The 22,750-nt window shown below is 44.6% G+C and overlaps 1 protein-coding gene across 1 annotated transcript in view; it reads right to left on the bottom strand.

Annotated features, from left to right (window-relative positions):
- CIRSR (corepressor of RBPJ and splicing regulator) overlaps positions 1 to 22,750 on the bottom strand; it is a 179,070-nt gene that overhangs the window by 108,656 nt on the left and 47,664 nt on the right. Inside the window, exons 2-4 of the mRNA XM_078681545.1 lie at positions 5,682 to 5,776; positions 593 to 666; positions 59 to 117 (exon numbers count right to left, since the gene is read on the bottom strand). Of these exons, the coding sequence (XP_078537671.1) occupies positions 59 to 117; positions 593 to 619 (86 nt within the window). The 5' untranslated portion in view covers positions 620 to 666; positions 5,682 to 5,776. The remainder of the gene's footprint in view (positions 1 to 58; positions 118 to 592; positions 667 to 5,681; positions 5,777 to 22,750) is intronic.

Genomic DNA, 22,750 nt, shown 5'->3' with positions numbered 1-22,750 from the left:
AAGCAGGCAGGAAAACACAAGTAAATCTACTTTGTCGAGTTAGTGGAAATACGCTTACTTTTCTCTTGGAGCGACCTTCTGCCACTCAAATTTGTATTCAGTGGCCTCCCCTTCTTGCTGCAATAAAAGAGCATAAGAGTCCGGTAAGTAAACGTTAGTCAGCACAGATTTCATGAAGCATGCATAAAAACAATAGGTACTTTACCTCTTTTACTTCTTCATTGGAGTCCAAAGAAACATGGGAAAAAAATAAAAAAAGAACAAGTTAGCACTCATTTCTAACACAAATCAGGTGCCAGCTACTGTATGTTTACGGCAAACATGTCAAGTGACGTTAGTGCCCTAAGCATTTTATTTTCTAGAAGCTTCCAACTCCCACAGTTCCTCAAAACCCACGTATGCCTTTTATGTACGATGCAGAAAGGCTATACTTTAGTTTGAAAAAGATCTGGCCAAACTATGAGGGTCTAGCAACCAGCCAATGAGTTTAGGCTAACTCTGTTTAGCATCCGGTAAGTTCTCCTTACAATGACATATTTAGGGAGCATGTTCAAGTACCTGAATGACTAAAAAACAAATATAAAATGTGTACCTTTTTCTGCCCCTGGGGGAGCTTCATACATGAAATTCAATCCATTCTTGACACGCTCATCGCCCAATAGCACCCTGCAATAATTAGGAAATACCAGTTAAGAAGAACAGTACAAATTAAACAAACACTAATATGCTTAAACTACATATTAAGGAAATAAACAAAACAACATTTGGAACAGCTAAATAAATATGAATTCAAAGAAAGCTCAGTCAAACAAGGCACAATTGTCACTCAATGAGAGATGGCAGTTTACCTCTTGAATTGTGACTTCGTTAAAAATAATGCTGTGCAATTAGTACACATGCACACAGATTAAAATCTACATTTTCAAAACCAAAGGAGCAGAAAAGATGACAATTTCAACCTAATACCAAATTACCACAAAAGAAATATGATAAAATAGCCCCGTGGCCAGAAAGTTAATACGTTAAGTTGTGTAGGAATGCGAAATCTAAACACCATTCATTCAAACCCAATAAAAAAACGATTTGTTGAATTCAATAAATCAGCATGGGTGATTCGAAAATGGTAGACAGTTTGACTTCTTAATTTACAGGTAGATCTCGGCTGTGGAAGTAATTGTTGTAATATTCTTTGTTACACACCTGAATGCAACAAAAACATGGGTCGACTTCAAATATACAAAAAATGTCATTCATAAAATAGACACATTTTATGTATAAATGAAAAACAAGATAATAATATATGTTTAAATTAAACATATTGTTCAATAAGCTCGTATGCAAAATTGTGAAGCATTCAACATAAATGACACTGTAAGGAGTGTGAAAGGGAAAATTCACATAAGAATGAAATATATTTGATTTAAAACAATTATTTCAATAAAAATGTTAAACCTTTAAATAATTTAACATTTATTAATATGTTAAGTTTTGGTGCAGGTTTCTGGTCCCTCGATACTTTGGTAGTCCAATGTGAAGAGGAGTAAACAGAAATGTATTTCATAGACTATAGTAACAAGCATTTGCAATGCAAAAGGTCACGCATTTACAAGAGTTTGAGCTATTAGCATTGTTAATGATTACTTTTCTTTAAGTGTTGTTTTTAAAACTGATAAATAAAAGACATTGTCATTTACAATGCCAGTAGCTTAAAATCTCGCAAATGCGAGACCTATTGTATTGCAAATGCTTTTGGTGCCTGCACTATAAAGATTTTTTTGTAAAGCGTTAGAGACAGTGTCCTGCTTGCTGTTTGAGAAAATCGTGCTCAGAGGCTGTAATTTAAGCCTACCGCATAACAACACACGTACCAGGGGCAGTCCTCATGTGAGTTTAAAAAATAAGACAATGAGGGATTACTAAGCCTATTGACCAATTAAAATCACATTTTACAGTGGACAATGGCACAAGCCAATTAACAATATGGGCGGAGAGTGGGCGGTGCTTCAAATCCATACCTGACTACAGCATGCCTTGCTGCTCTGCCCAGGCTCGACCTAAAAAGGTCCAGTTAACCTTTCAACACTTTATCACTACAGCTGTTAACTAATTAGAGCATGAGGGGTGGTTGGTTCAGTGTGGTTGGTAACATGGCGATGAAAAGCGACTGTAACTGTAAGCTGTACAGGCATCTGCTAGTCCATTTGTTTTGAGTACTACTCCCTGATTTTATTCGCCCCCTAAGAAAACATCCCAAACAGCCCCTAATCAACTGCTTCTAGGAACACTGCCTTTTGGAGTCAGACGATGACTTTTAAAACATGCTACACTTTATCTCATGGTGGCCCAGTGGGACTTCTCTCTAGCTACTTCTAGAAGTACAAGATGTGCCAGGGATTCACACACTGACACGTAATTAAAGGAACCTTAAAACAGCTGATGCACACTGCCCACAGGCAAATCCATCTTAGACCAAATCCACTTGGTACGTTTTACTAGTATTTATGCTTCTTCCCCACCTTATGTTATACTCTCCACCCATCCCTTCAGCGTTTGATCTCATTTTATCCCCATTCAAATTGAACCTTATTTTGCTTCACATATTGCTGTCTCCCTTTTCTCCAACAGCCGCAGGACGACTACTCAGAGCTCTTTGAAGACACGTCCTACCCCGACAGACACTTGCCACCCATTAACGTGGCACAAAGATATGTGGTAGCTTGCAAGGAACCCAAGAAGAAGTAAGATATAGGATTGCAGAGGGGCCGCAATACTCAAGGAGACTCCGCCTCTGATCTCAGTGCTTTCTAGAGTTTCTTGGACCATCACAAGGCACGCCAAGGCCTCTGGGTAATGTGTTGAATGGCAATGAACATGGGGCGGCTGAATCGGGGACTGCGCCACACCCCGACGGGAGTGATACCTTTGCTTCCTAGGGGGGGGCCATCCTGTCACTTCTGGACATTGACTTTTGCCTGAGTGTCCTTGAGCTCTTTGGTGGCTGGTCGTTAGATGCAGCCCCTCCAAAGATTAGCCATGTGACTGTGTGACATTCAGGAGTGCTTTAGAAGTGGCAGTTACTCTGGATCTTGGACAACTACCCTAGAGGAGATGGGATGGGAACAATGAACTATGGCTCTACCTGAAACCCTATATTGTTTTAATTGCTTTCTCTCTGGCCCTGATTTCTGCATAGGGCTCCTGACCACTTTGTTCATTCTAACTTGATGGGAGGTTTGTTCTGTCGATAGTTAACTGGACGGGTGCTTTGACCCCTGGGAGGGGGTCTTCTGTCTTTAACTATGCTGAGGCTTCAGGTCAGTTGAGTGGGAATGTGCTGGGTTTTTGTTTTGTTCTTAATGGGCTTTGGGGAACTTTAATATTACACAAGGGATATCTGTGGCCTGTGCCCACCTCGCCACAGGCCTTGAAGAGCTAATGTTGAGCATCGATAGCCCTCACCCTCCAAACAGACGTACCTGAGCATGTGAGAATAGGACACAGCTTACTTTTTGCCAATGTTTTTAAGTGGAATGGTAAATGTTTGGAGTGATAGCTCCCTGAGCCTGAGAGACGAGAGCAATCTGAGAGATAATGCTGCCGTATGAGTCTGTAAACATTTTTTTAACTTGGGTTGTATGTGTTTGAGACCTTGGGCCAGAGAGTCCAACTTAGATCCAAGAGGGCAGATCCATGCCTGATTGACATGCAATATATTTAAATCCACTAAACTCCATGGAATATAGACAATGGCTAACCTGTAAGTCTGGCATGGATCCAGCTCTCCTGGACGTACGTTGGACACCCCCACCTTAGGTTATAGGATACATGTATCACAAAAGATTGCCCTGCTGCCTGAGCCCGTAAGATGTGTGTATCCTGTGAAATGGCTATGCTGTCTAGGAGTGAAGGATGGTTCTGCCAATTTGTCTCAGGTCCCTGGATCTAAGATAGTCCTTAAGTTAATTGTGGAGTGTCGGGCCATTAAAGAACGCAGCAACGAAAAATGTAAGTTTCCTGGTTTTAACTCTAGTAGATTTGGCAGTTACGATCACTGGTGCTGGAAGGGAGGAAATTGGACACTAAAGAAAGATGACAAAGACGAGTGTCTGGAAAACGGACTGCATCACATCGTGGCACTCGCCCTCGGAGGGCATGTCCCCTTAATTCTGCCTTTGCGGCTTGTGGTGTTCACAAACACTATGCTCTCCTCTGGACTCCCCGTTGAGAAGCCCGGGCATCCAGTGCTTGAGATCGAGCGATGGCAGTCTGGCAGATGCTACACTTAACAAAAAATGTGATGCTCTGCCCATCCTCATATTCCGATCTAGAGATGTGTTTATTCTGCAGGTGTAGGCTCCCCGAGGAGCTGTGTGCGTCTGAGAGGCTTTCACGTAACGGCACATGACAATGTACTTGCCTGGATTTAACTGGATCCCCAGCATGCACTGACTGTCCCAGGAGGCTTTTCCCAGCTGAGTTCAGACTCTTCCAGTATTGGGCGGATTCCTCCCACGCTATAGGTTCTCCGAGGTTCAGCCCTCCTTTTGTCACTGAGCGTATTTCCCAGCACCTGCCACTCAACTGACAGGAATGGCTGTGGTCCCAGGCTGCGCTGTTGACCGTAAGTGACAGCATTTTGGCAGCGTGAAGCGCCGGGCTCACGAGGGGCTGCACAGGGCATGGCTTCAGCGCAACACTGAAACTAACTAGGGGGGAGGGAAAGTGAACGCGAGCTATGCGCACGCTGTATTCACGCGGGGACAGGAGATGTGCACGCGTACGGAGTGCGCTTCTCCTTTCCGTACGCGTGCCATCTCCTGCCCCCTTCAAAGGAGACGCCAGAGAGGGGACGTCAGGCGCGTGCATATCGCCGGTCCGTGCGCGCACATTTTTTTGTCCCCGTCGCGCACCAAACCAACAACAATAGTCTCGCGAAGGCGAAGCGGCACATGCGCTGAGTTCGCTAGGCGAGACCTAAAAAGATAACATTTATTTTGTATTAATTCAAAATATATTTTCGAAACGTTATACTACTTTCTAAAAGGTGTAATCTGCGCCTGCAGGGGGAAAGCTATTAAGAGCAACTTTCCAATCATAAATTCTAACAGGATTCTGAAACCAGCCCTTTTGATAGAGTGGAGACGTAAGTCTACATCTTGGTGTAAACCTACACATACAAATGGTGAATTCCATTCATGAGGAGATTTACATCTACAAAGGTATAGATCTACACAAGAAGAAATCTATACATGGAAATGTACCTTTGTGTATAAGGCTTACTATTGTTATTATTTCTATGTAATAAGCATCCGATTACAAGTCACAGGGTCCACTTTCGACAAAGGATATTGTCAGCACTATTTGAAATTGCTGGATTCGATCAAGTGTAAAAGATATATTCTACTGTATTCCAACTACGTAAGCGCATTGGTGTTTTGCTTACAGAAATCTGTAAAATACATTAAAGTCTGGATACGTGTTTTCATAGTGTGGATGCTATTTTGCTGTGTCCCAAATGATGCACAGAAAGTATAAATTAATTCTGAATAATACACCAGCTCTGGATTCTGGCATAGAGTTGAACCACTGCTGATGTATGAACATTTTAATTACAACCAAGTGGGGGATAACAACTTCACATCACACCCTGCTTTCACTACTGTATGCAGAGAACGCCTCACCTGTTATCATAACACTCCTGTTCTTTAACATATTGCTGCATTAGCTCTTCTTGCTTCTTCTTATCATATGTTATCTTCTGTTCCGCCATCCATACCTATTCAAAGATACATTTGTTAGATACCTGCGTTTAAGTAAAAACTCCAGTTGCTTTTGTCTTTGTGCAAGAATCAGTGTTCTATTGAGTATTCATAAAGTAAGAACACCGTTACAAAATATGGCTACATCACAGGTTCAGTAAAATCTGAATATATCAAAATCTTTTCCTGATCCACTGTCCTGCTTGTTCGCCCAGCAAGAACTGAAACAATGCCATTAATTTGAGGCAATATGTTTTGAAAGTTGTCAATAGGATCACCCAGTGCACGATCAGTGCTATTTTCAATTTAAAGAAATACCTCTTCGGTGAGCCATTATATAAAAAGAAAATGTATATCTGTGAATAAAACATAAATGATGTGCTTAAAAGGTACAAAAGAAGCCTCAAAAATCATGCAATATATCATGCCGTTGAAAGGCTAGGAGTGATGGGTACATTCCAAATCTTACACAACCATGAATTAACCTGTTTCAGTGTTTCACGTTAAAGCACGTAGAATAACAAGCATTAATTAAAAATGTACAGAGGTGCCATTACTTTCCAAGAGAACATGATCATCAAAAGCTTGGAATTCAGACAAAAGAGGGAATGTTTTTGTTGACTTGACATCAGAAAATATGCTAATCAGTAGAAGTTGCAAATTGCTGCAATCGTGACATTCTGCAATTAAACAGGACTTTCAGGCACGGTTACGCTATAATGTCGCTAAATGAAAACGAACAACAATAAACATCAGCAAAATCCTTTTGAAAATATTTCAATGGATCCTAACTAAATTGTTGAGCGCCTAAACACGTGAATGCCTTTGCCGTGCCTGGAACAGATGATTCAATGCAAAAGAGGACCACCTTGAAAACCTGATAGGAAACCAGCGACGCAGAGACGGGAAATGAAAAGGATTTACTAAAACTTGTAAAAACAGGCCAGCAAAAACGTGCAGTCCATTTTTTGTGCAACTTGCCTCTGGCTGTTCCAAAAGCATGGTGAAATAAAACATACAGGTAGACGGCACAAATAGTCTCTTGAGTATTGGTGCATGCTTATGTTTAGAAGCGTTGCTACATTATGGTCAGAACTACTGGCTTTGTTACTGATGGTTTGTAAATAAGGCTGGATGTAAGGTGAGGATAGTAGCTTTGATCGCTGCAAATTTCACAACTTTTCCTGAACACTTAATCCACACGATTGGAGGTTGATTTTCATGTAGGTGAAACAATCATGCTGAGAGAGACCAGTGGCACGGGGCACAGGAAGCAAGGAAAAACACAGAGCTGAGGGCTGTCCTGCATTAAATGGCCTAGAGAGAGGTAATGATTAGCAAGATGTTATGCGTGGGACTGAGCTACTGGGTCGTTAGGACCATCAAGCTTGAGTGAGTTCTGCCCACCTGTGGTAATAAAGTAAATGAGATAATGCTATAAATGAGGTACATTGTGCTGAGGCTCTATGTTTAGGGTGTGCGTGTGAGAAGAGCCATGCCACCAGATGAGATGGGAAAGGGATGTAGTCTATGAGTGAATCAACTGTTTGGGGTGCAAGGTGTGCAACTAGTGAGCTGATGCTGTGAGGAAATAGCACAGTGCAGTGCTAGCAGCAATTGTTTCAAAATTAAGTTATGACACTTAAAATGGCAGTTTTATTTGCAGAGGTTTTTAAAATTGCACTTAAGGTTCATTGTTTCTCTAAGTTGTTTCTTAAATCCAAGGAAATTTCACCATTCCAAAGTAGCAAAAGTATTGATTTTCCGCCCAAGTCAGTACCAAAAACCAAGAATATGTGTTTTAGACTGTGAAGCTGCCTGACACTCCACCACTGCAAACTAATTTGTTCCTCTACCTCTGCATGAGATGTATGAAGCAAGAGGAGGGTGGACTGGACATTTACCCATTTTTCCCAAACGGCTTGACACTTTCATCCTCTTAACGACAACTTAATCTTTAAATACCTAAAAAGCTTCAGAAAGATCATACAGTTCGTAACATCAAGCAACATTTTACACTTACAGTCCATATACCCTATTCATACATTTTATTTTTACAGTTACAGCAAATGTAATGTACACACCTACAACACATTTGGAAAAAAACAGAAGACGGTGGACCATGTTCGGCTGATGTGCTACAGTGCCAAGCTTCTCCAATGAGTAACTAGTGAGCTACTGGCAGCTCTCCAGCTACCTGTAAGTAGTCTGCAGTCCAGCCTAATATTTAATTCTAATGTATGTATACCAAAATTGGGGGGTGGGGGTGGTGCATTGGAGACGAAAATATTTTAATTGTCATATCTCATATGCGGATATTTGAAGAAAAATGGCAGAGTTTCCAAAATATATTGAAATCTGATATCTGAGTGATAACGCACTGTGGAGACGTTTTCCAAATATTATTGCCTTGGTACCAGAGGCATTGCTCCAATGGCTCTTATGTGTCAGCCATGTAGAGGCACTACACATTGGCAGAACATTTTTTATTTACTACTGGCAACCTCACCTGATGCACTGAGGTGATCGCTGGTAGTATATGGTGGCCACTAGTGGTCACTTGTACAACACTAATAATATTAGTAGTTTTTAATAAGTTTCACAGAAAAGAAATAGCTCTTTCTACAGAAAAGGTTGAAGGCATCTGTGCTACACGATTCTAAAAAACGGACTCAAGATTTTGGTATACACCCTTTAAGACCGGAACTTCTAACGTCTACATCAATCCTTGAAAACAAAGTTTAAGGATCCAAAATGTGAATTGAGCTTTTAATTATTTTTTTTTTTTAGAAGTTTTGCACTGCTTTGTCAAACACGCAAACGCTATTGAAGAGAAACATGTTTTTCCTACGAACTAACCAAGTCAAAAGCTGTGCTCTTTAGGCTATAGATGCAGGGACAATGTGTGCAGGCATGGCTCGGCCAACAACCCGTTTCTGCATCTACAGCTTTCCAGGCACATCCTAAGGAAGTCCCAAGCAGGCTCTGCAGGTAGTTAGTCTGAGCAAAGGGCATGATTTGTCAGGGGCAATTACCTGTCAAGGCTAGTAGGGTGAAGGAAATTGCAGGTAGAAACATATTAACCAGATTTATACCAAACACACAAAAGAAACCAGATTATAGGCATATGCCAAATTTGGTCTCATTATATTCAGACGTTTCCCCCCGAAAAAAACAGACCTATATACAACTTTGCTTTCCCTCTCTTTTTTACCAAATGTCATGAAACAGACAGCATTTGAACAAAAGTGAAATATATTTTTTAAACGTTGCATTAACATTTCATTTACAGATTAAACTCTACCTATATTGAAAAGTGCCATTGCCACCTCTGTTTTGACACTGTTCTTGTCGATGTTATGTACAATTCTACTAAGAATAAGATGAACCATTGATACGGAATGGTTTGGCAATAATGAGGATAGCCAGCTGCGGGACAGGTGTACTTTGAACCACATAATTTATTAAAAATGCCACCAAATAACATCACTATTTCAACAATGAGCCACAACAAAAAACAGTTATATGAAGTTACACTGATGTGATAAATTACAAATATTGAGATGCTGTGGCAACCAAAAACTATTTCCAGAAAGCTGATGTATTTCCCATGTGTTAGAAAAGGGGTATCTAGTAGGCAGTGGTTAACACCCTTTCCAAGTAGGGACCCTCACTCTAGTCAGGGTAAGGGAGTCACACTGCTAAAATAACCCCTGTTCACCCCCTTGGTACCTTGCCACAAGCAGTCAGGCTTATCTAAGAGGCAATGTGTAAAGCATTTATACTTACACACACATTAACACAGTGAAAACACTACATAAGGAGCCCACACCAGTTAAGAAAAATGGGCAGCATTTATATGAATAAAATAAGACCATAACAGCAAAAATCCAACATACACAAGAAGAGATATCACTTTTCAAGGGTTTACAAAGTTCAGTCCATAGAAATCTATGGATGTGTTCCTTTTAGCAGAAAGTATGTTAGATACGCCAAAATACAAAGACGAAACAGGCACTGGGGAAGTGAGGGGCCTGAAAAACAAAGTGATGCGTTGGTTCCTTACTCCCAGGGGAGGTGATGAGTCGGTTCCTTCCTGCCAGAGTAGGTGATGCGTTGGTTCCTTACCGCTACACATGGGAGATGATGCATCAGCTCCTTAGTGTCAGGAGAGGTGATGTGTTGGTTCATTACTGGAAGGAGAGGTGATGCAGTGATCTATGGACACGTGGCCTCGGTTCCTTACTGCTGGGCAATGTCAATGAAGAGATTCAATGAAGAGACAGTGTCGAAGTATGATGTGTCGAAAGTCCAGATGCGCTGTGTCGATGCGGCGGCGGTGAAGCAAGCGCTGCATAGATTTCACAGCCACTGCTTTGCTTCTTCCGCCGCACAATGGTGATGCGGCAATTTTTCAGCCACACGGCTGTGCTCCGTCAAGAAAACAGGCGCTTAGAGTTGATGCGTGGATTTTCTCACTTGTTTGCACTTCCAAGGGCCCAGGAACTGGATTTGGCACCACCTGGCAAGTCAGTGCTCTCAGCAGAAGAGGTGAAGCCTTTGATGGCACTAAGACTTATTAACAGGAGGCAAGCGCGCATAGCCCTTGGAGAACCTTGGAAGTAAGATTCAGAAAGCAAAGCTCAGTTCTTTCACCCCAGGACAGAAGCAGTAAGCAACAGACCAGCACGAAAAAGCAACAGGCAGAGTGGCAGTCAGTTCAGTTCAGTAAAATCTTTATTTCGATGAAAAGTTCATCATAAAAAGTACATAATACAAATGATGCATTATACAAAGTATAAACATTCATTATGAGACCGAACCATGAGATTTAAAAACACATTAAATAGGAGGGTTGTTAAAAATATTAAAAATATTTCAAAATTAATTTGTCATTCTTCAGTCACGTGTTTTCCTGAATCTTACTGATACTTTCAAAAAATTTATAATTGAGCACAAAGTACGGGTATCAACAGCCATTTGTAAAAAGTTCAGGGCAATCTTGGCTTGGCGGATTTTAGCCTCCTTTAAAATATCAACCAGAAATCTCCGACGGGGCATTTGATAAAAGGAACATAAAAGTACAAAATGAAGGGTGTCCTGCGGAGACCTATTGTCGCAGCCGCAGGCACCCTTCTGCTCAACTGTCACTGTAAAACCTGAGGGATAAGCTAAAATATGATGTAACAAGTTAAGCCTAAAACGACACATTAAAAATCTGTCCTGATGATTATACATTAAAAATAAATAAGGTTCCATACCCGCCCCATTACTCACTTGGCGATGTGCCACCACTGATTTCTTTAATGTGTCGGAGCTTGATCTTTCTGCTTCAAAGTTATCTAATAATTCTCTTTTAATTTGATGTTTGCATGTTGGGGTAATGGTAGTTGGATCGCTAAAAAGTGATGGGTGGTTGATAGCTTCCAGGGTCTCTTTAATGTACCTTATCCACAGAATATGGAGGTGATTGTCTTTAAGCAGGCAATCGCTGACTATTTGCCTGCTTAATTCTGCTACAGGGTTTACCCATAGCCTGAGCCATATCATTACAGGCTTTACCTTCACCAGATCAGTGATATAAGGTATCCCCAGTTCTGTGTGTGTTATTCCTGCTGGGGTGCCCTGTGGTACCTTCAGGATTCTTCTCAGGAATTTATCCTCCTCCAGTTGTAAGAGCTTAACATCCCTGAAGCCCCAGACCTTTTGCGGTACTAACCGCTACATACAAGTTCATCAATTGTTCTGGAGACCACCGCCCCAGTCTACGAGCAAAGTTGTAGATCGCCCCGTTTGCAGATACCAGCTTTCTACATCTTTCTTCAATTAAAGGATCAAACTTTGTATCCCTGTCAAACAACATTCCTAAATAAGAGAATGAGCTTACAGTTTCTAGTTTGTGGGACCCTATTTTGAATACAAATTCCCTACTGGGCTTCTTGCCGGCTATCATGACATAAGATTTACTTACATTCACCGACAAATCTAATTTTTCTATGAAGTCCACGAACCCATCGACAAGACGTTGTAGGCTCAGAGCCGTCCTGGCAAGCAGGACGGCATGGTCTGCATACAATAAAACTGGTATATTACGTTTTCCTGATTTGGGGCAATCCACATTTAGGGCAACCAAACTTCTCTCCAAATCATTGATATAAAGGGAAAACAAAAACGGTGCAAGAATACATCCCTGCCTCACTCCGCCAGAACACGGGAAGGGATCAGTGCTCCCCCCCCGTGCTATAGCGGACCTTGGCAGTGGTGCTCCAATGAAGTTCCCTTAAAATGTTGATGAGTCCTGGCTCTATTCCCAGTCCACTCATCAACTCCCAAAGTTTGCTCCTGTTTACATTGTCAAAGGCTGCCGCCAGGTCCATAAAACCCATAAAGAGCGTGCCTTTACTAACCCTTGTGTATTTTGTTGTTAGTAAATAAAGATTAAGGAATTGGTCGCTCGTTGATTTGCCGGGCCTAAAGCCGTATTGGGTATCTGCTATATTATTGTGCTCATCTGTCCATGACATCAGTCGACTTAAAACTACCCTTCCCAGTAATTTGGCTGAAACATCTATCAGTGATATTGGTCTATAGCACTGAAGGTTGTCCCTACTCCCCTTTTTGAAGATAGGGACAATCAGTGCCGTAGACCAAGATCGCGGTAGACCCGATCTAGCTGCATTTAAAACCCTAGTCATAATAGGGGCCCAGAGGTCAATATTACTCAGATAGAGGTCGGGTGGCGTACCATCAGGCCCTGGCGTTTTATTGCGTGTAAGCCCTCTAATCGCTTGGGTAATTTCTTGAAGTGAAAATTCCACCTCACCTGACCGACAACCCTCCCAGTCCCCTGCGGGCATAGCATCTAGATCGTGGTTATATAGACTTTTAGAATGTGCCACCCATTGCTCAGGAAGGATATTATGACTGATTTCCGGGGAATTTCTCTCTTGAAAGCAGGGCCTATTTATGATTCTCCAGAATTCATTGAAGTCCCTCTGTTCCCCAGCTTCTCTCAAATCCGCCCATACTTCTGATTGGAGCGTGATTTCCTCCGCTTGACTTTGAACTTGTATAATTTTCTGCATAATGCTACTTCCTGCTTAACCCTGGGAGTAGTTTTAAGGCAAGATTTTAGGGCCCTAAGTGCCTTTGCACATTCAGAGTCAAACCAGCGTGGCTGTGTTTCCTTTTTTACAATCCCAGTTACTTTTAAAAGTTCGCCTACCATATTAGTTAATGACTCAAAGACCGAGATCAACTCCCCACCATCTACTGCGGGGTCAAGACAATCTTCAATCTGAGTTTTGCCTTTTGTTACCAGGGTTCTATAGAACTCATCTGCGTTAATTTTGGCCCATCTGAGCCGCCTCCCCTGATCCGTTGGGCACAATACAGTGGTAAGCGGTTGATTTTTCCGGGATCGGGCACAATATACTAGTTCCATGGTCAGCGGGTTGTGATCCCTAAAGGGATTCCAATCTATACTAACCTCCTTCACCCTATCCTTAGCAAAGGAGGAAATCATCATGTAGTCAATAATGGAGTGGCATCCTCTCCCCTTAAATGTTGGAGTAAGGCGGCTATCCCTCCCCGGGGTCACCATGTCGATTGTATGGGTCATTGCATAATTGTCCAAGATCTTCATCAGGGTATTTCCCTCCTTGGTGTGCTCAAAGTGTGGCCCACTCTCTATCGGGCATGCTGACCAGTCTGGATTTACGGGGATCAATTTGGGACAAAGGTGGCAGTTTAGGTCACCCACTACCAAGACTACAGGTTCACCACCCCTTCTCTGTAGTTTAGTCTCATGATTGAGCCTCCTCTCTAATTCCTGGGTTACTGATTGAATTCCATCCCCTAAAACTGAGTTGTAGATGTTAAATATCAGTAATCTTAACCCCTGTCCCTGGAATTCAGCCGCCTGAATTGAATACGACGACCATGAGGGTTGTGACCAGGAACCTTCCGGCTCTAAATTTACGTACAGAGCTAGCCCTCCTTTGGCTCTTCCAGATCTTGATTCAATTGCTGGTACAAAGAAACATTTATAGCCCTCTATTTGGTAGAGAGATGGATCTACCACCCATGTCTCCTGGAAGGCTATAATATGATAGCCATAGAGATTATTTTTCCAGTCAACGTTATCGAATTTCCCCGCCAAACCAGCTATGTTCCAGGATAATACCCTCAAGCCTTCTCTTACTGGTTTCCCGTCCTCCTTGCCCTGTGTTGTTGTTGGGACCGGGTCTACCTCACTACACTGAGTCGCTCCCTGGTCCTCTATATCTGTATGTGTTAGGGGTAGATCTGTCCTAGTGTCTGAGTTACTTTCCTGGCCCCTCAGTGCCCTGGGTTTGTTTCCTTCCAGCTCGGTCGCCCTTTCTTTGGGTACATGGGGTAGTCAGTCTAGTTCTTCGAGTGATAAAAGTGGGATGAATCTATTTTCCCACTGCATAAGATCCTGCCCTCTCTGCACTTCCCCTCTTGGCCAGCTACTTGCTCCTACGTATCCTGATCTATTTTGGACATAGCACAGAGGATTTGGGGCGCGTCTTCTTGGGTAGAAATATCCTAGCGGTGAGGGACATATTGTGCTGGTGTATTTTTTGTTAAAACCGCCTAATATGTATTTCACCAAGTCGGTGTCCCTAAAGTTTGCCACAATATAATCTCCTGGGACATCCTTCCTCCTACAGCCTACCCAGTTTGTTCTTCTTGCAAGCAAAATCTCCCCACATTTTACTCCCCTCAGGGGTCTGTGTATATTTAGCCACTTCGAGATTTTAGTCCTTAGCTCAGCATGCGACTCTCTCTCCCCCGCCCTAAGTGCTGGGACCCCAGTAAAGACAACCACATAGGGGCAAGCTTCAGGTGGTAAATTAATGCACGGTGGAACATAGTCAGTGGAAATGTCTAAAGGCTCAGGTCTAGGTTGGACATTCTCTGGGCAACCATAACTTTTTCCTATTTGTGGGAGTGTGCAGTTTATGTTCTGTGGTATCTTTACCTGCGCTTTTCCCCCCCCCCTTTGTTAGGGTTTCCCCGTTCTCCTTGTGCTGCGACCACGGGTGTATCATGTATTTGTACTATATTGCACTGCTCGTTGCTCACACAGTTATTTCTACCTCCTACATGGTCCCCTGTCCTAATCCCTGCTGCGGGATGATGAGCCATTTGTTTACTATCCGTTGTAGCCTTGCATTTACCCTGCTTTGCTAGTTCATTTATTGCTTTGTCTAGCTTACTTATAATTGGTTTTAGTTGGTTCACAATAAACGTTTCCATCCGTTTTTGAAAGTCGCCCATTACTTCCTCCAGCCATCCTGGTGGTACTTGGTGTCCTAATCGCGTTCCTTCGAACTCTTCAATCACTACCTCCCCCTTGCTTTTAGTTCCCCCTGCTGCTCTACTTTGCTTCTTTCCTTTCACCTTGCCCTTCTTGTTGAGCCCTTGTTTGGCTTTCCTACTAGCTGTTTCTTTTGCCACTTGGGCACAAGGGATGGTGTCAGCAGGGTCTTCTATCGAATCGTTTACCGATGTTTCTGAAATGTCTAGAGCAATAGATTGTATGGGTGTGTTTGGGGTGGACAGGCTTCTCTCAGTTCGTTCTATCTCCCTGTTCACTTTTTGCAGCATCAAATCAATTGCGGTTGGTTGTGATACCCCATTTAATGCCATACCTAGAGGATTCTCAGTACGAGATGCGTGGATTTTGCTCGTGGCTGAGCGTGTTTTTGTCTTGTTGGCCATATCCTGTACTTTAGAGAATGATGAAATGAGGCTAAACCTAAATATAGCAGCTTTGCCCTCCCGGCTAGTTTAGTTACTCCAAAACTGAGTAAAGAATCAGCTTTGCCTCAACCACGTATGAGTGCAAGCCCTCGATCAGTGCCACGCTATATTATGTTCAGTGTTTGTTGAAAAAATAAGTTTGGGCTTATAGGCAATACACAATAATGTCAATGACTCTTGGATTAGGGGTGGGTTCTCATGTACCTCTTTTGCAGACTCAAGGGGGGTGGCCTGGCCTGGCCACCTCTGGCCGCTGATGGTCGCAGATGGTCCCATCCTTGTCCCGGGCTTCTCCAGGCACCGACCCGCGCGCGATCCCGCGACGCGGGGGTTGCGTTGGTTTTAAGCGCCTCCTGGCGCTGGTCAGAGCGGCTTCCTGCCGCAAAGGATGCTGGGTCTGGTAGTTCCCCGGGCCGGCGGCAGGATAGAACCCTCGGGCAACGGTGGCGGCAAGGCGGTAGTGCGGGCTGCACAGACAGCCTCACAGCACACCTCCTACAGCAAGCAGGTCTCCACAGCGGTGCTGGTCAGTCCCCCGCTCCACCGGGGGTTGCGTTGGTTTTAAGCGCCTCCTGGCGCTGGTCAGAGCGGCTTCCTGCCGCAAAGGATGCTGGGTCTGGTAGTTCCCCGGGCCGGCGGCAGGATAGAACCCTCGGGCAACGGTGGCGGCAAGGCGGTAGTGCGGGCTGCACAGACGGCCTCACAGCACACCTCCTACAGCAAGCAGGTCTCCACAGCGGCGCTGGGCAGTCCCTTCTACAGCATTCAGCTCTTCTTCCTGGTAGAATGTCAGGCCAGAGCGTCAAGAGGTCTCATACTTAAACCCCTTTCTGACTCAGAAGCAGGCAAACTTCAAAGGAAAGTCTTTGTAGTGCCCAGATTGCTGCATTTCCCTGGCCTGGCTCCAGATACGCTACAGGGGGTGGAGACAGATTTGTGTGAGGGCAAGCATAGCCCTAGTCAGGTGTCAGTGACAACTCATCCTACCACTTTAGCTCAGGAAGGCCCATCAGGTTCTACAAAGCACACCTCAGCTTCATTTGCAGGACTACCTAGAGTGAATGCACAAGAGGCCAACTGTCTGTGAGAAGTTGGCCTGATATATGATGTCCGCTATTCTAGTGGGCTCCTTGCACCAGTCCAATTGACCCTTATTGGTGCTAGGTTAACCTTATAGAAAGCTATCCTAGTGGTAGCTGTGGAGAGTAACCTTCAGGCTAAGACTTGGAGACGTGTTAAGCAAGTTGTTTTACCATTTATAATTTCTTGAGTACCAAATGAAAGCACACCACACAAGGTATATATCAAATATACATGTATTTATTCTAAACACAAACCCTCTGTACTCTTTATGAGGTCAGAGGTAAAAGTACAATACAAGGAACTTAAATCAGCATACGATAAGTTGCACAGTATATGTTTTGCCCTAGGGGCCTCACAAACCATATACTAAAATAGTGGTATAAGAACCACGTGAGAATTAGAAAGCAGTCCTGGGGCCTGTGGAATTGCTGGGGCTTCTAGGAAAAACTCAAGGTTAGGATGTAGGAGGCCCACGGGAGACGCGTGCAGTGTCTAAACACAACGCGGGTTACCATCGACTTTCTATGAGAAGCGAACAAGTTACAATTTTAAAGCTTAAAGTTACAAGGAGGTGAACTACGATGGAACCCTTTTAGACTAGGACACTTGGACAGTCAATACCCACGGGAGCACCGGAGTACTCGTGTTACCTCACCCAGGGAAGCCAGGTGCATAGGTGTCTTTTCGTGTCGTGTTTCGTCGTCGATTCCAATGGAAAGCGGCGAAGAAGTGCTGCAGGGGACCAGAGGAAAAGTGGCCGGGTGGATCCAAGGGTGGATTGGAGATGTGAAGAACCTGGATGCAGAAGGGACAGAGTCTGGGTCACTAGCCAGTGACCAGGATGGCAATAGGAAGATGCCACCGGATGTCGGGTGATTTCAGGTGTGAAGGTGAAGTTTGTCTCTTCAGCCACGAGATCCAGGAGGCGTCGACGACGACCAGGAGCTGGATTCAAGCTGTCCCACGAAGGATCTAGTTGACTGCGGTGTCGGTATCCGGATTGGACCCAACAAGCCTTGGCAAACGCACCCCACACAGGATGTCGAGATTGGCTTTAGTGCAGACCAGCAAGGTCTGAGGAACTTCTCCTTTGCAGGGAAGTTGGAGCAAGCCTGGAGCAACTAGGAAAGCAAGTTAAATCAAGGATTGGTCTTCTTGGGGGCTCACTAGCCAACAGACTAAGAACCGCGAAGACGCGTCGAGCAGAAATGCACAAAGCGGGCCCACGGGACACTCGGCCTCTGAGCTTAGGTACAAGAGGTGCTCGGGGAAGGAGCTTGAAGCACCCCAATGCACAACTCCGGGATACCTTGGGAAGTCGATGCAGGTAGCAAAATGCAGGATGTCCAGGAGTTCCGGTCCCAAGTCTCTCGTGTCCGCCACAGGTCTCAGCTTTCCTGAACCTCAGCGTCAGAGATGTCTGGAAGTCCGTGTCTTGTATAGCAGATTCTTTCGGATCTGGCGGGAGCCTCGAAAATGCAGACCGGCAAAGATGCTGTTGTTGCCTGTTTGAACAGGGTGGGCACTCCTTGACCACAAGGAAGATTTCTTCCATCTTCCAGTCGATATGGAATGTCGAAGGTCCAAGATATAGGATGCAGAGTTAAGTCCAGGGTAATCTAAAGTCTTAGGGACTGGGGTTCCATACTTATAGTAAGTTTAGGGTTTGGACTAACTCTAAGGTCACTCTTATGGGTGGACCTGGGGAGGGGGTGGTTACACCCCTTCCCCTTTGTCCAGTTTCGTGCCAGAGCTGGGGCTGAGCGCCTAGTGTGCCCCAGGCAGTGTCTGAAAAGCATTCACTGAATGCAACCCTCCCTGCCCCGATACACTAAAGCCTGTCTGGGGAGGTGCCAGCATCTCCCTGGACAGGAAACCTATTGTCCAAGCCTCCCCTGCCGGAGTTTCGTCCAGCAGCAGGAGGTCAGACTCGTGTCTGTAGCAGCAGCATCTATTTAGTGATGCTGGGGCTCTGTTTAACTTTAACCGGGTTTACCACTAACTACATGTCTTCTCCCTCTAGAAGGGTGGAATGCTACCCCGCCGCCAGAATTGGAGGAGGGGGGGGGGTAGTATTTTAAAGTGTTTGACACCTTACACGACATGTTTTGATAAAGCCAATAACCGCGAGGATTATAATGCACTTAAGAGTATATGGTATGGCTATATCCTAGAACAGCTATAAGGAGATGGTTCCGAAAGCTGCAGAGGGGCTCAGCTCATGCTAGGGCACCCCCTCACACAAAACCAAGCACTCTGCCTCCAGGATTGTCAAAGCCTGCCATAGGAGTGACTTATAGGTTACTATGTGTCGTCTATATATAAGGTACACCACATTACTCAGGCTCTAAGTACAGACCTGTGGTGTCAGTATGGAAGGCTAACCAGGGGTGGCAAAATACATGCTGCGGCCCCTGGTAGGCCTAGGGTGCACCTATGCCCTGGGTACCTAGGGTACCATATACAGGGGCTCACAAGGGTGACCTAGTAACCAATCTGGTATGTACCTAAATTACATGGAGTCCAACTAAGTCGAAAACACCAGGCAAAATGAGGGGGTTACCATATAGTCAGATATCCATCTTCCTACACTGTCAGCCAACCCAGCTGTGGATTCTACAGACAGGCAGGGGCACAGAATGGTTAAGCAAAAGAATTTCCATCAATTGTGTGTCTGTTGCTTTTTAAAAGTGGCATTTTCAAACACATAATTTAAAAACAATTTCAGCAAAAGATGAATTTTTTAAGTGTGAGTTCAGAGACCACAAACTCTGAAATCTCCATCAGCTCCCAATGGGAAATTACACTTAAAAGATATTTGCAATAGTGAAAAACGAAATTAGCAGTATTTCACTACTAGGACAAGTAAACACATGAGTGCATGTCCTACCTTTTACAGGCACTGCACCCTACCTAGTGGGCTGCCTTGGGCCTACCTTAGAGGTGACTTACTTGTAGTAAGAGGGAAGGTTTGGGCCTGGCTAATGTCTGCACTTGCCAGGTTGAAATGGCAGTTTAAAACTGCACAGACACTGCAGTGGCAGGTTTGAGACATGGTTGCAGGGCAACTCGTGTAGGTGGCACAATCAGTGCTGCAGGTCCATTAGTAGCATTTGATTTACAGGCCATGGCACACCTGGAGTACTGTACTGGGGACTTAATAGTAAATCAAATATGCCAATCATGGATAAACCAATACCCAATACAATGTACACACGGAACGCTTTCACTTTAACACTGGTCAGTAGTGGTAAAGTGCCCAGAGTAATAAAACAAGTAAAAAAGAAATGCAGCACACAGTCAAAAACAGGAGGTCAGAAGCAAACAAGACAGAGGAAATCACGGCAAAAGACTCCAGGTCTAAAATAGTGTGTCTAATTTAAAGGGAGGAAAGATCTGGCTTAGAATTGTGCACGAAGGACATGCAGAAGTTGATGCCTTGTACTAGAATGAAATAAGGCCTTTATTACGAGTTTCTGTAACAAAAAGTAAAGTAAAGTCCACATTTGTAAAGCGCACAATCACCCGTAAGGGTCTCTAGGCGCTGGGGGGCCGTCGGGAAGATTAAGCGAGCTATTGCCCAGAGTCACATGGTGCTGGGCTGACCTGCCGCCGGAGCCGGGGATCGAACGGTGGTCCCCAGATTCCAGCGTCAGTCGCCCTGGCCGCGGCGCCACACCTCACAGTGTTCCAGGCCCATTGGTTCCAAGTTGCACTTGGGAAATCAGGTTGCCAACAGCAGCCAAAATCTTTAGGTGATGCTACGAGGAAAATGAGGAATTATCAATGGAACGGAGCATGGTATTCTGAATTTTCCCAGTAATTCCTTATTTTTCAGTGATCCAGAGGATTTCACTTATATTACCCAGAAACTCTGCACAGCTAGTATCTCAGGTATCAGTAACCCCAGTGGTAGAAGTAACTGAGGTTATATCCGAAACACCCTGAATGAGGCCCATACAGAACTCCTTAAAAGTGACATCTCTACAAGCATACACAAGCTTGCATGAACCAGGAAGCTGACAAGAGTTTCAGCATATTATCACACAAAAAATGGGCATAAGCGGGGCCAAGGGGAATCAAATTTCCCAGATGTTGATATTTGGTTCCGTGGCTTAGTCACCCACGTCACTTACTTTTATGTAGCTAGTCTTCTCTGGGAATTATATTTTCAGAGGTTCAAAGTAACTGGGGACAAAGTTTCCAACCAGGAGGGGGCGCGGCTTGGGCGGCAGTGGTAATGGCTGCCTAGTTCCGTCGCTCGTCAATCAGGGAGCGATTCGGAGGCTGTTCTGGAGCTCCACAAAATGGCGGCGATGACTGAAAGTCTGCGTAAACCACAAACAGGTTCTGAACAGAGGCGCACGGTATGAGATTACCTTGTCGTGAAGATTTTCCTAAGGCATGAAGGTGGGTAGCTTTTTACCAGCGCTACAACCCCTGTAAGGCGAGAGTGAATCACTATAATCGGAACCAGCGTACACTCTGCCTGACCCTAAAATGGCTTCCCCTGATGATTGTGTTTAGCGCTATCTTGTCACCGCAGCACCACTAAAAACACCAACCTGGCCAGCATCATCTACTACTTCCACTGCCATTCGTAGCTATACCGCATCTCCTTCAGATAGGATAGTACTGCAAGCTTACACCACTGAAGCCTGGTCCCAAAATGGTAGCCGATTGTACTAGTGCCCAAGAATAAAGAGTAAGAAGTGTGCAGTAACGCTCACCAAAGCTGCTCTGTACGACACGCTTCCTCTTCATTGCCATTCAAGACTCGTACGAGTGCCCAAGCTGACCTGTACAACACGCTGCCTCTCCATTGCCATTCAAGACTTGTACGAGTGCCCAAGAGTAGTGTGCAGTAACAAATACCAAAGCTGCTCTGTATAACACGCTGCCTGTTCATTGCCATTCAAGACGGACAGTGAAGGTAGTAAAGGTATGCCTAACTCACGCAGTACTACAATTGAGGCGGGCAACAGCCGGCTCCTGGGGCCTACATTGTGGGTCACTGGAAACCTCTGCACACCAGCAATCTCTGCAATCTCCGCAATCTTTGCACGCAGAAACATACTACCTGTGCCAACTTGAATCTCAGCCTTAGCGCCTGGTACACAGCCGTAGTAACAACTGCCAGAGTGCTGCATACTGGCGGAAACTCCAGCGGAACATTCGTAGTGGTCTCCTGACCGGAGGTTGGTGGTGAGGGGGAGTGCACCAAGCCACTGTAAGCCAATACAAGCCACTACATACCAAGGTAGTGCACATGACAGCCAACGCAAAACCGTGAAAACAGAGCCAGAGCTAAGCCTGACCCAGGTGAATGCCTGAGAACGTTCAGTGACGATCCCAGACTGCAGACAGCACCAGACTGCAAACAGCAGACAGTCCCAGCGCATTCGCAGTTCAACCCATTAAGGCTGACAATTAGAGCAAGGCCGGAACGCACCTACGGACACCATAATCGACAAGAACCAACTTCGCCAGCACTAGCACCAAAGAGACAAAAACTAGCACAACAAAGAGACAAAACCTTGAGTCAACCTCAAAATCATCACATATCTACGCACATAGTGGCGTCATCTGCCTATGTTTCCCTGTAACACCTCAATCTCAACCATGCCTACCAAAACTACCGCTACCTTCAGGTGGATACAAGAAACAGACCCCGGTCTGTCATATAATTTCGCCTCGGTGCCTTTCAACCTCTTCGGACAGATACAACAAGTATCTCTGTCATCATGACGGACAAAGAAGCCAGAGCTACATTCAAAAAGTCGAAAGCAGAGCCAGCTATCTCAGACTCTCCAATCAAAGCCAAACCAGACCTAAATAGCACAATGGACATGATATTAAAAAAATTGCCTGAGGTACATCACCTAGCAAAATCTACAAAACAAAACACTGATTCCATGCAGCTGGAACTTACCGCCATCAGGGCAGACATGAACACAATGAACTTAAAAATCAATGACGCAGAAAAAAGAATAAGCGACGTAGAAGACGTTACCACTCAGGCCGTCAATGAAATTAAACATCTCAGTGCCATCACAAGCGAGCTTCCGAGACACGCTGCAGAATTGGAAGACCGTAATAGGAGAGGCAACATACTG

This window comes from Lissotriton helveticus, chromosome 3_1 (genome assembly GCF_964261635.1).
Source record: "Lissotriton helveticus chromosome 3_1, aLisHel1.1, whole genome shotgun sequence".
NCBI lineage: Eukaryota > Metazoa > Chordata > Amphibia > Caudata > Salamandridae > Lissotriton > Lissotriton helveticus.
Note: the sequence above shows the minus strand (reverse complement) of the source record. Positions and strands in the feature narration are given on the sequence as shown.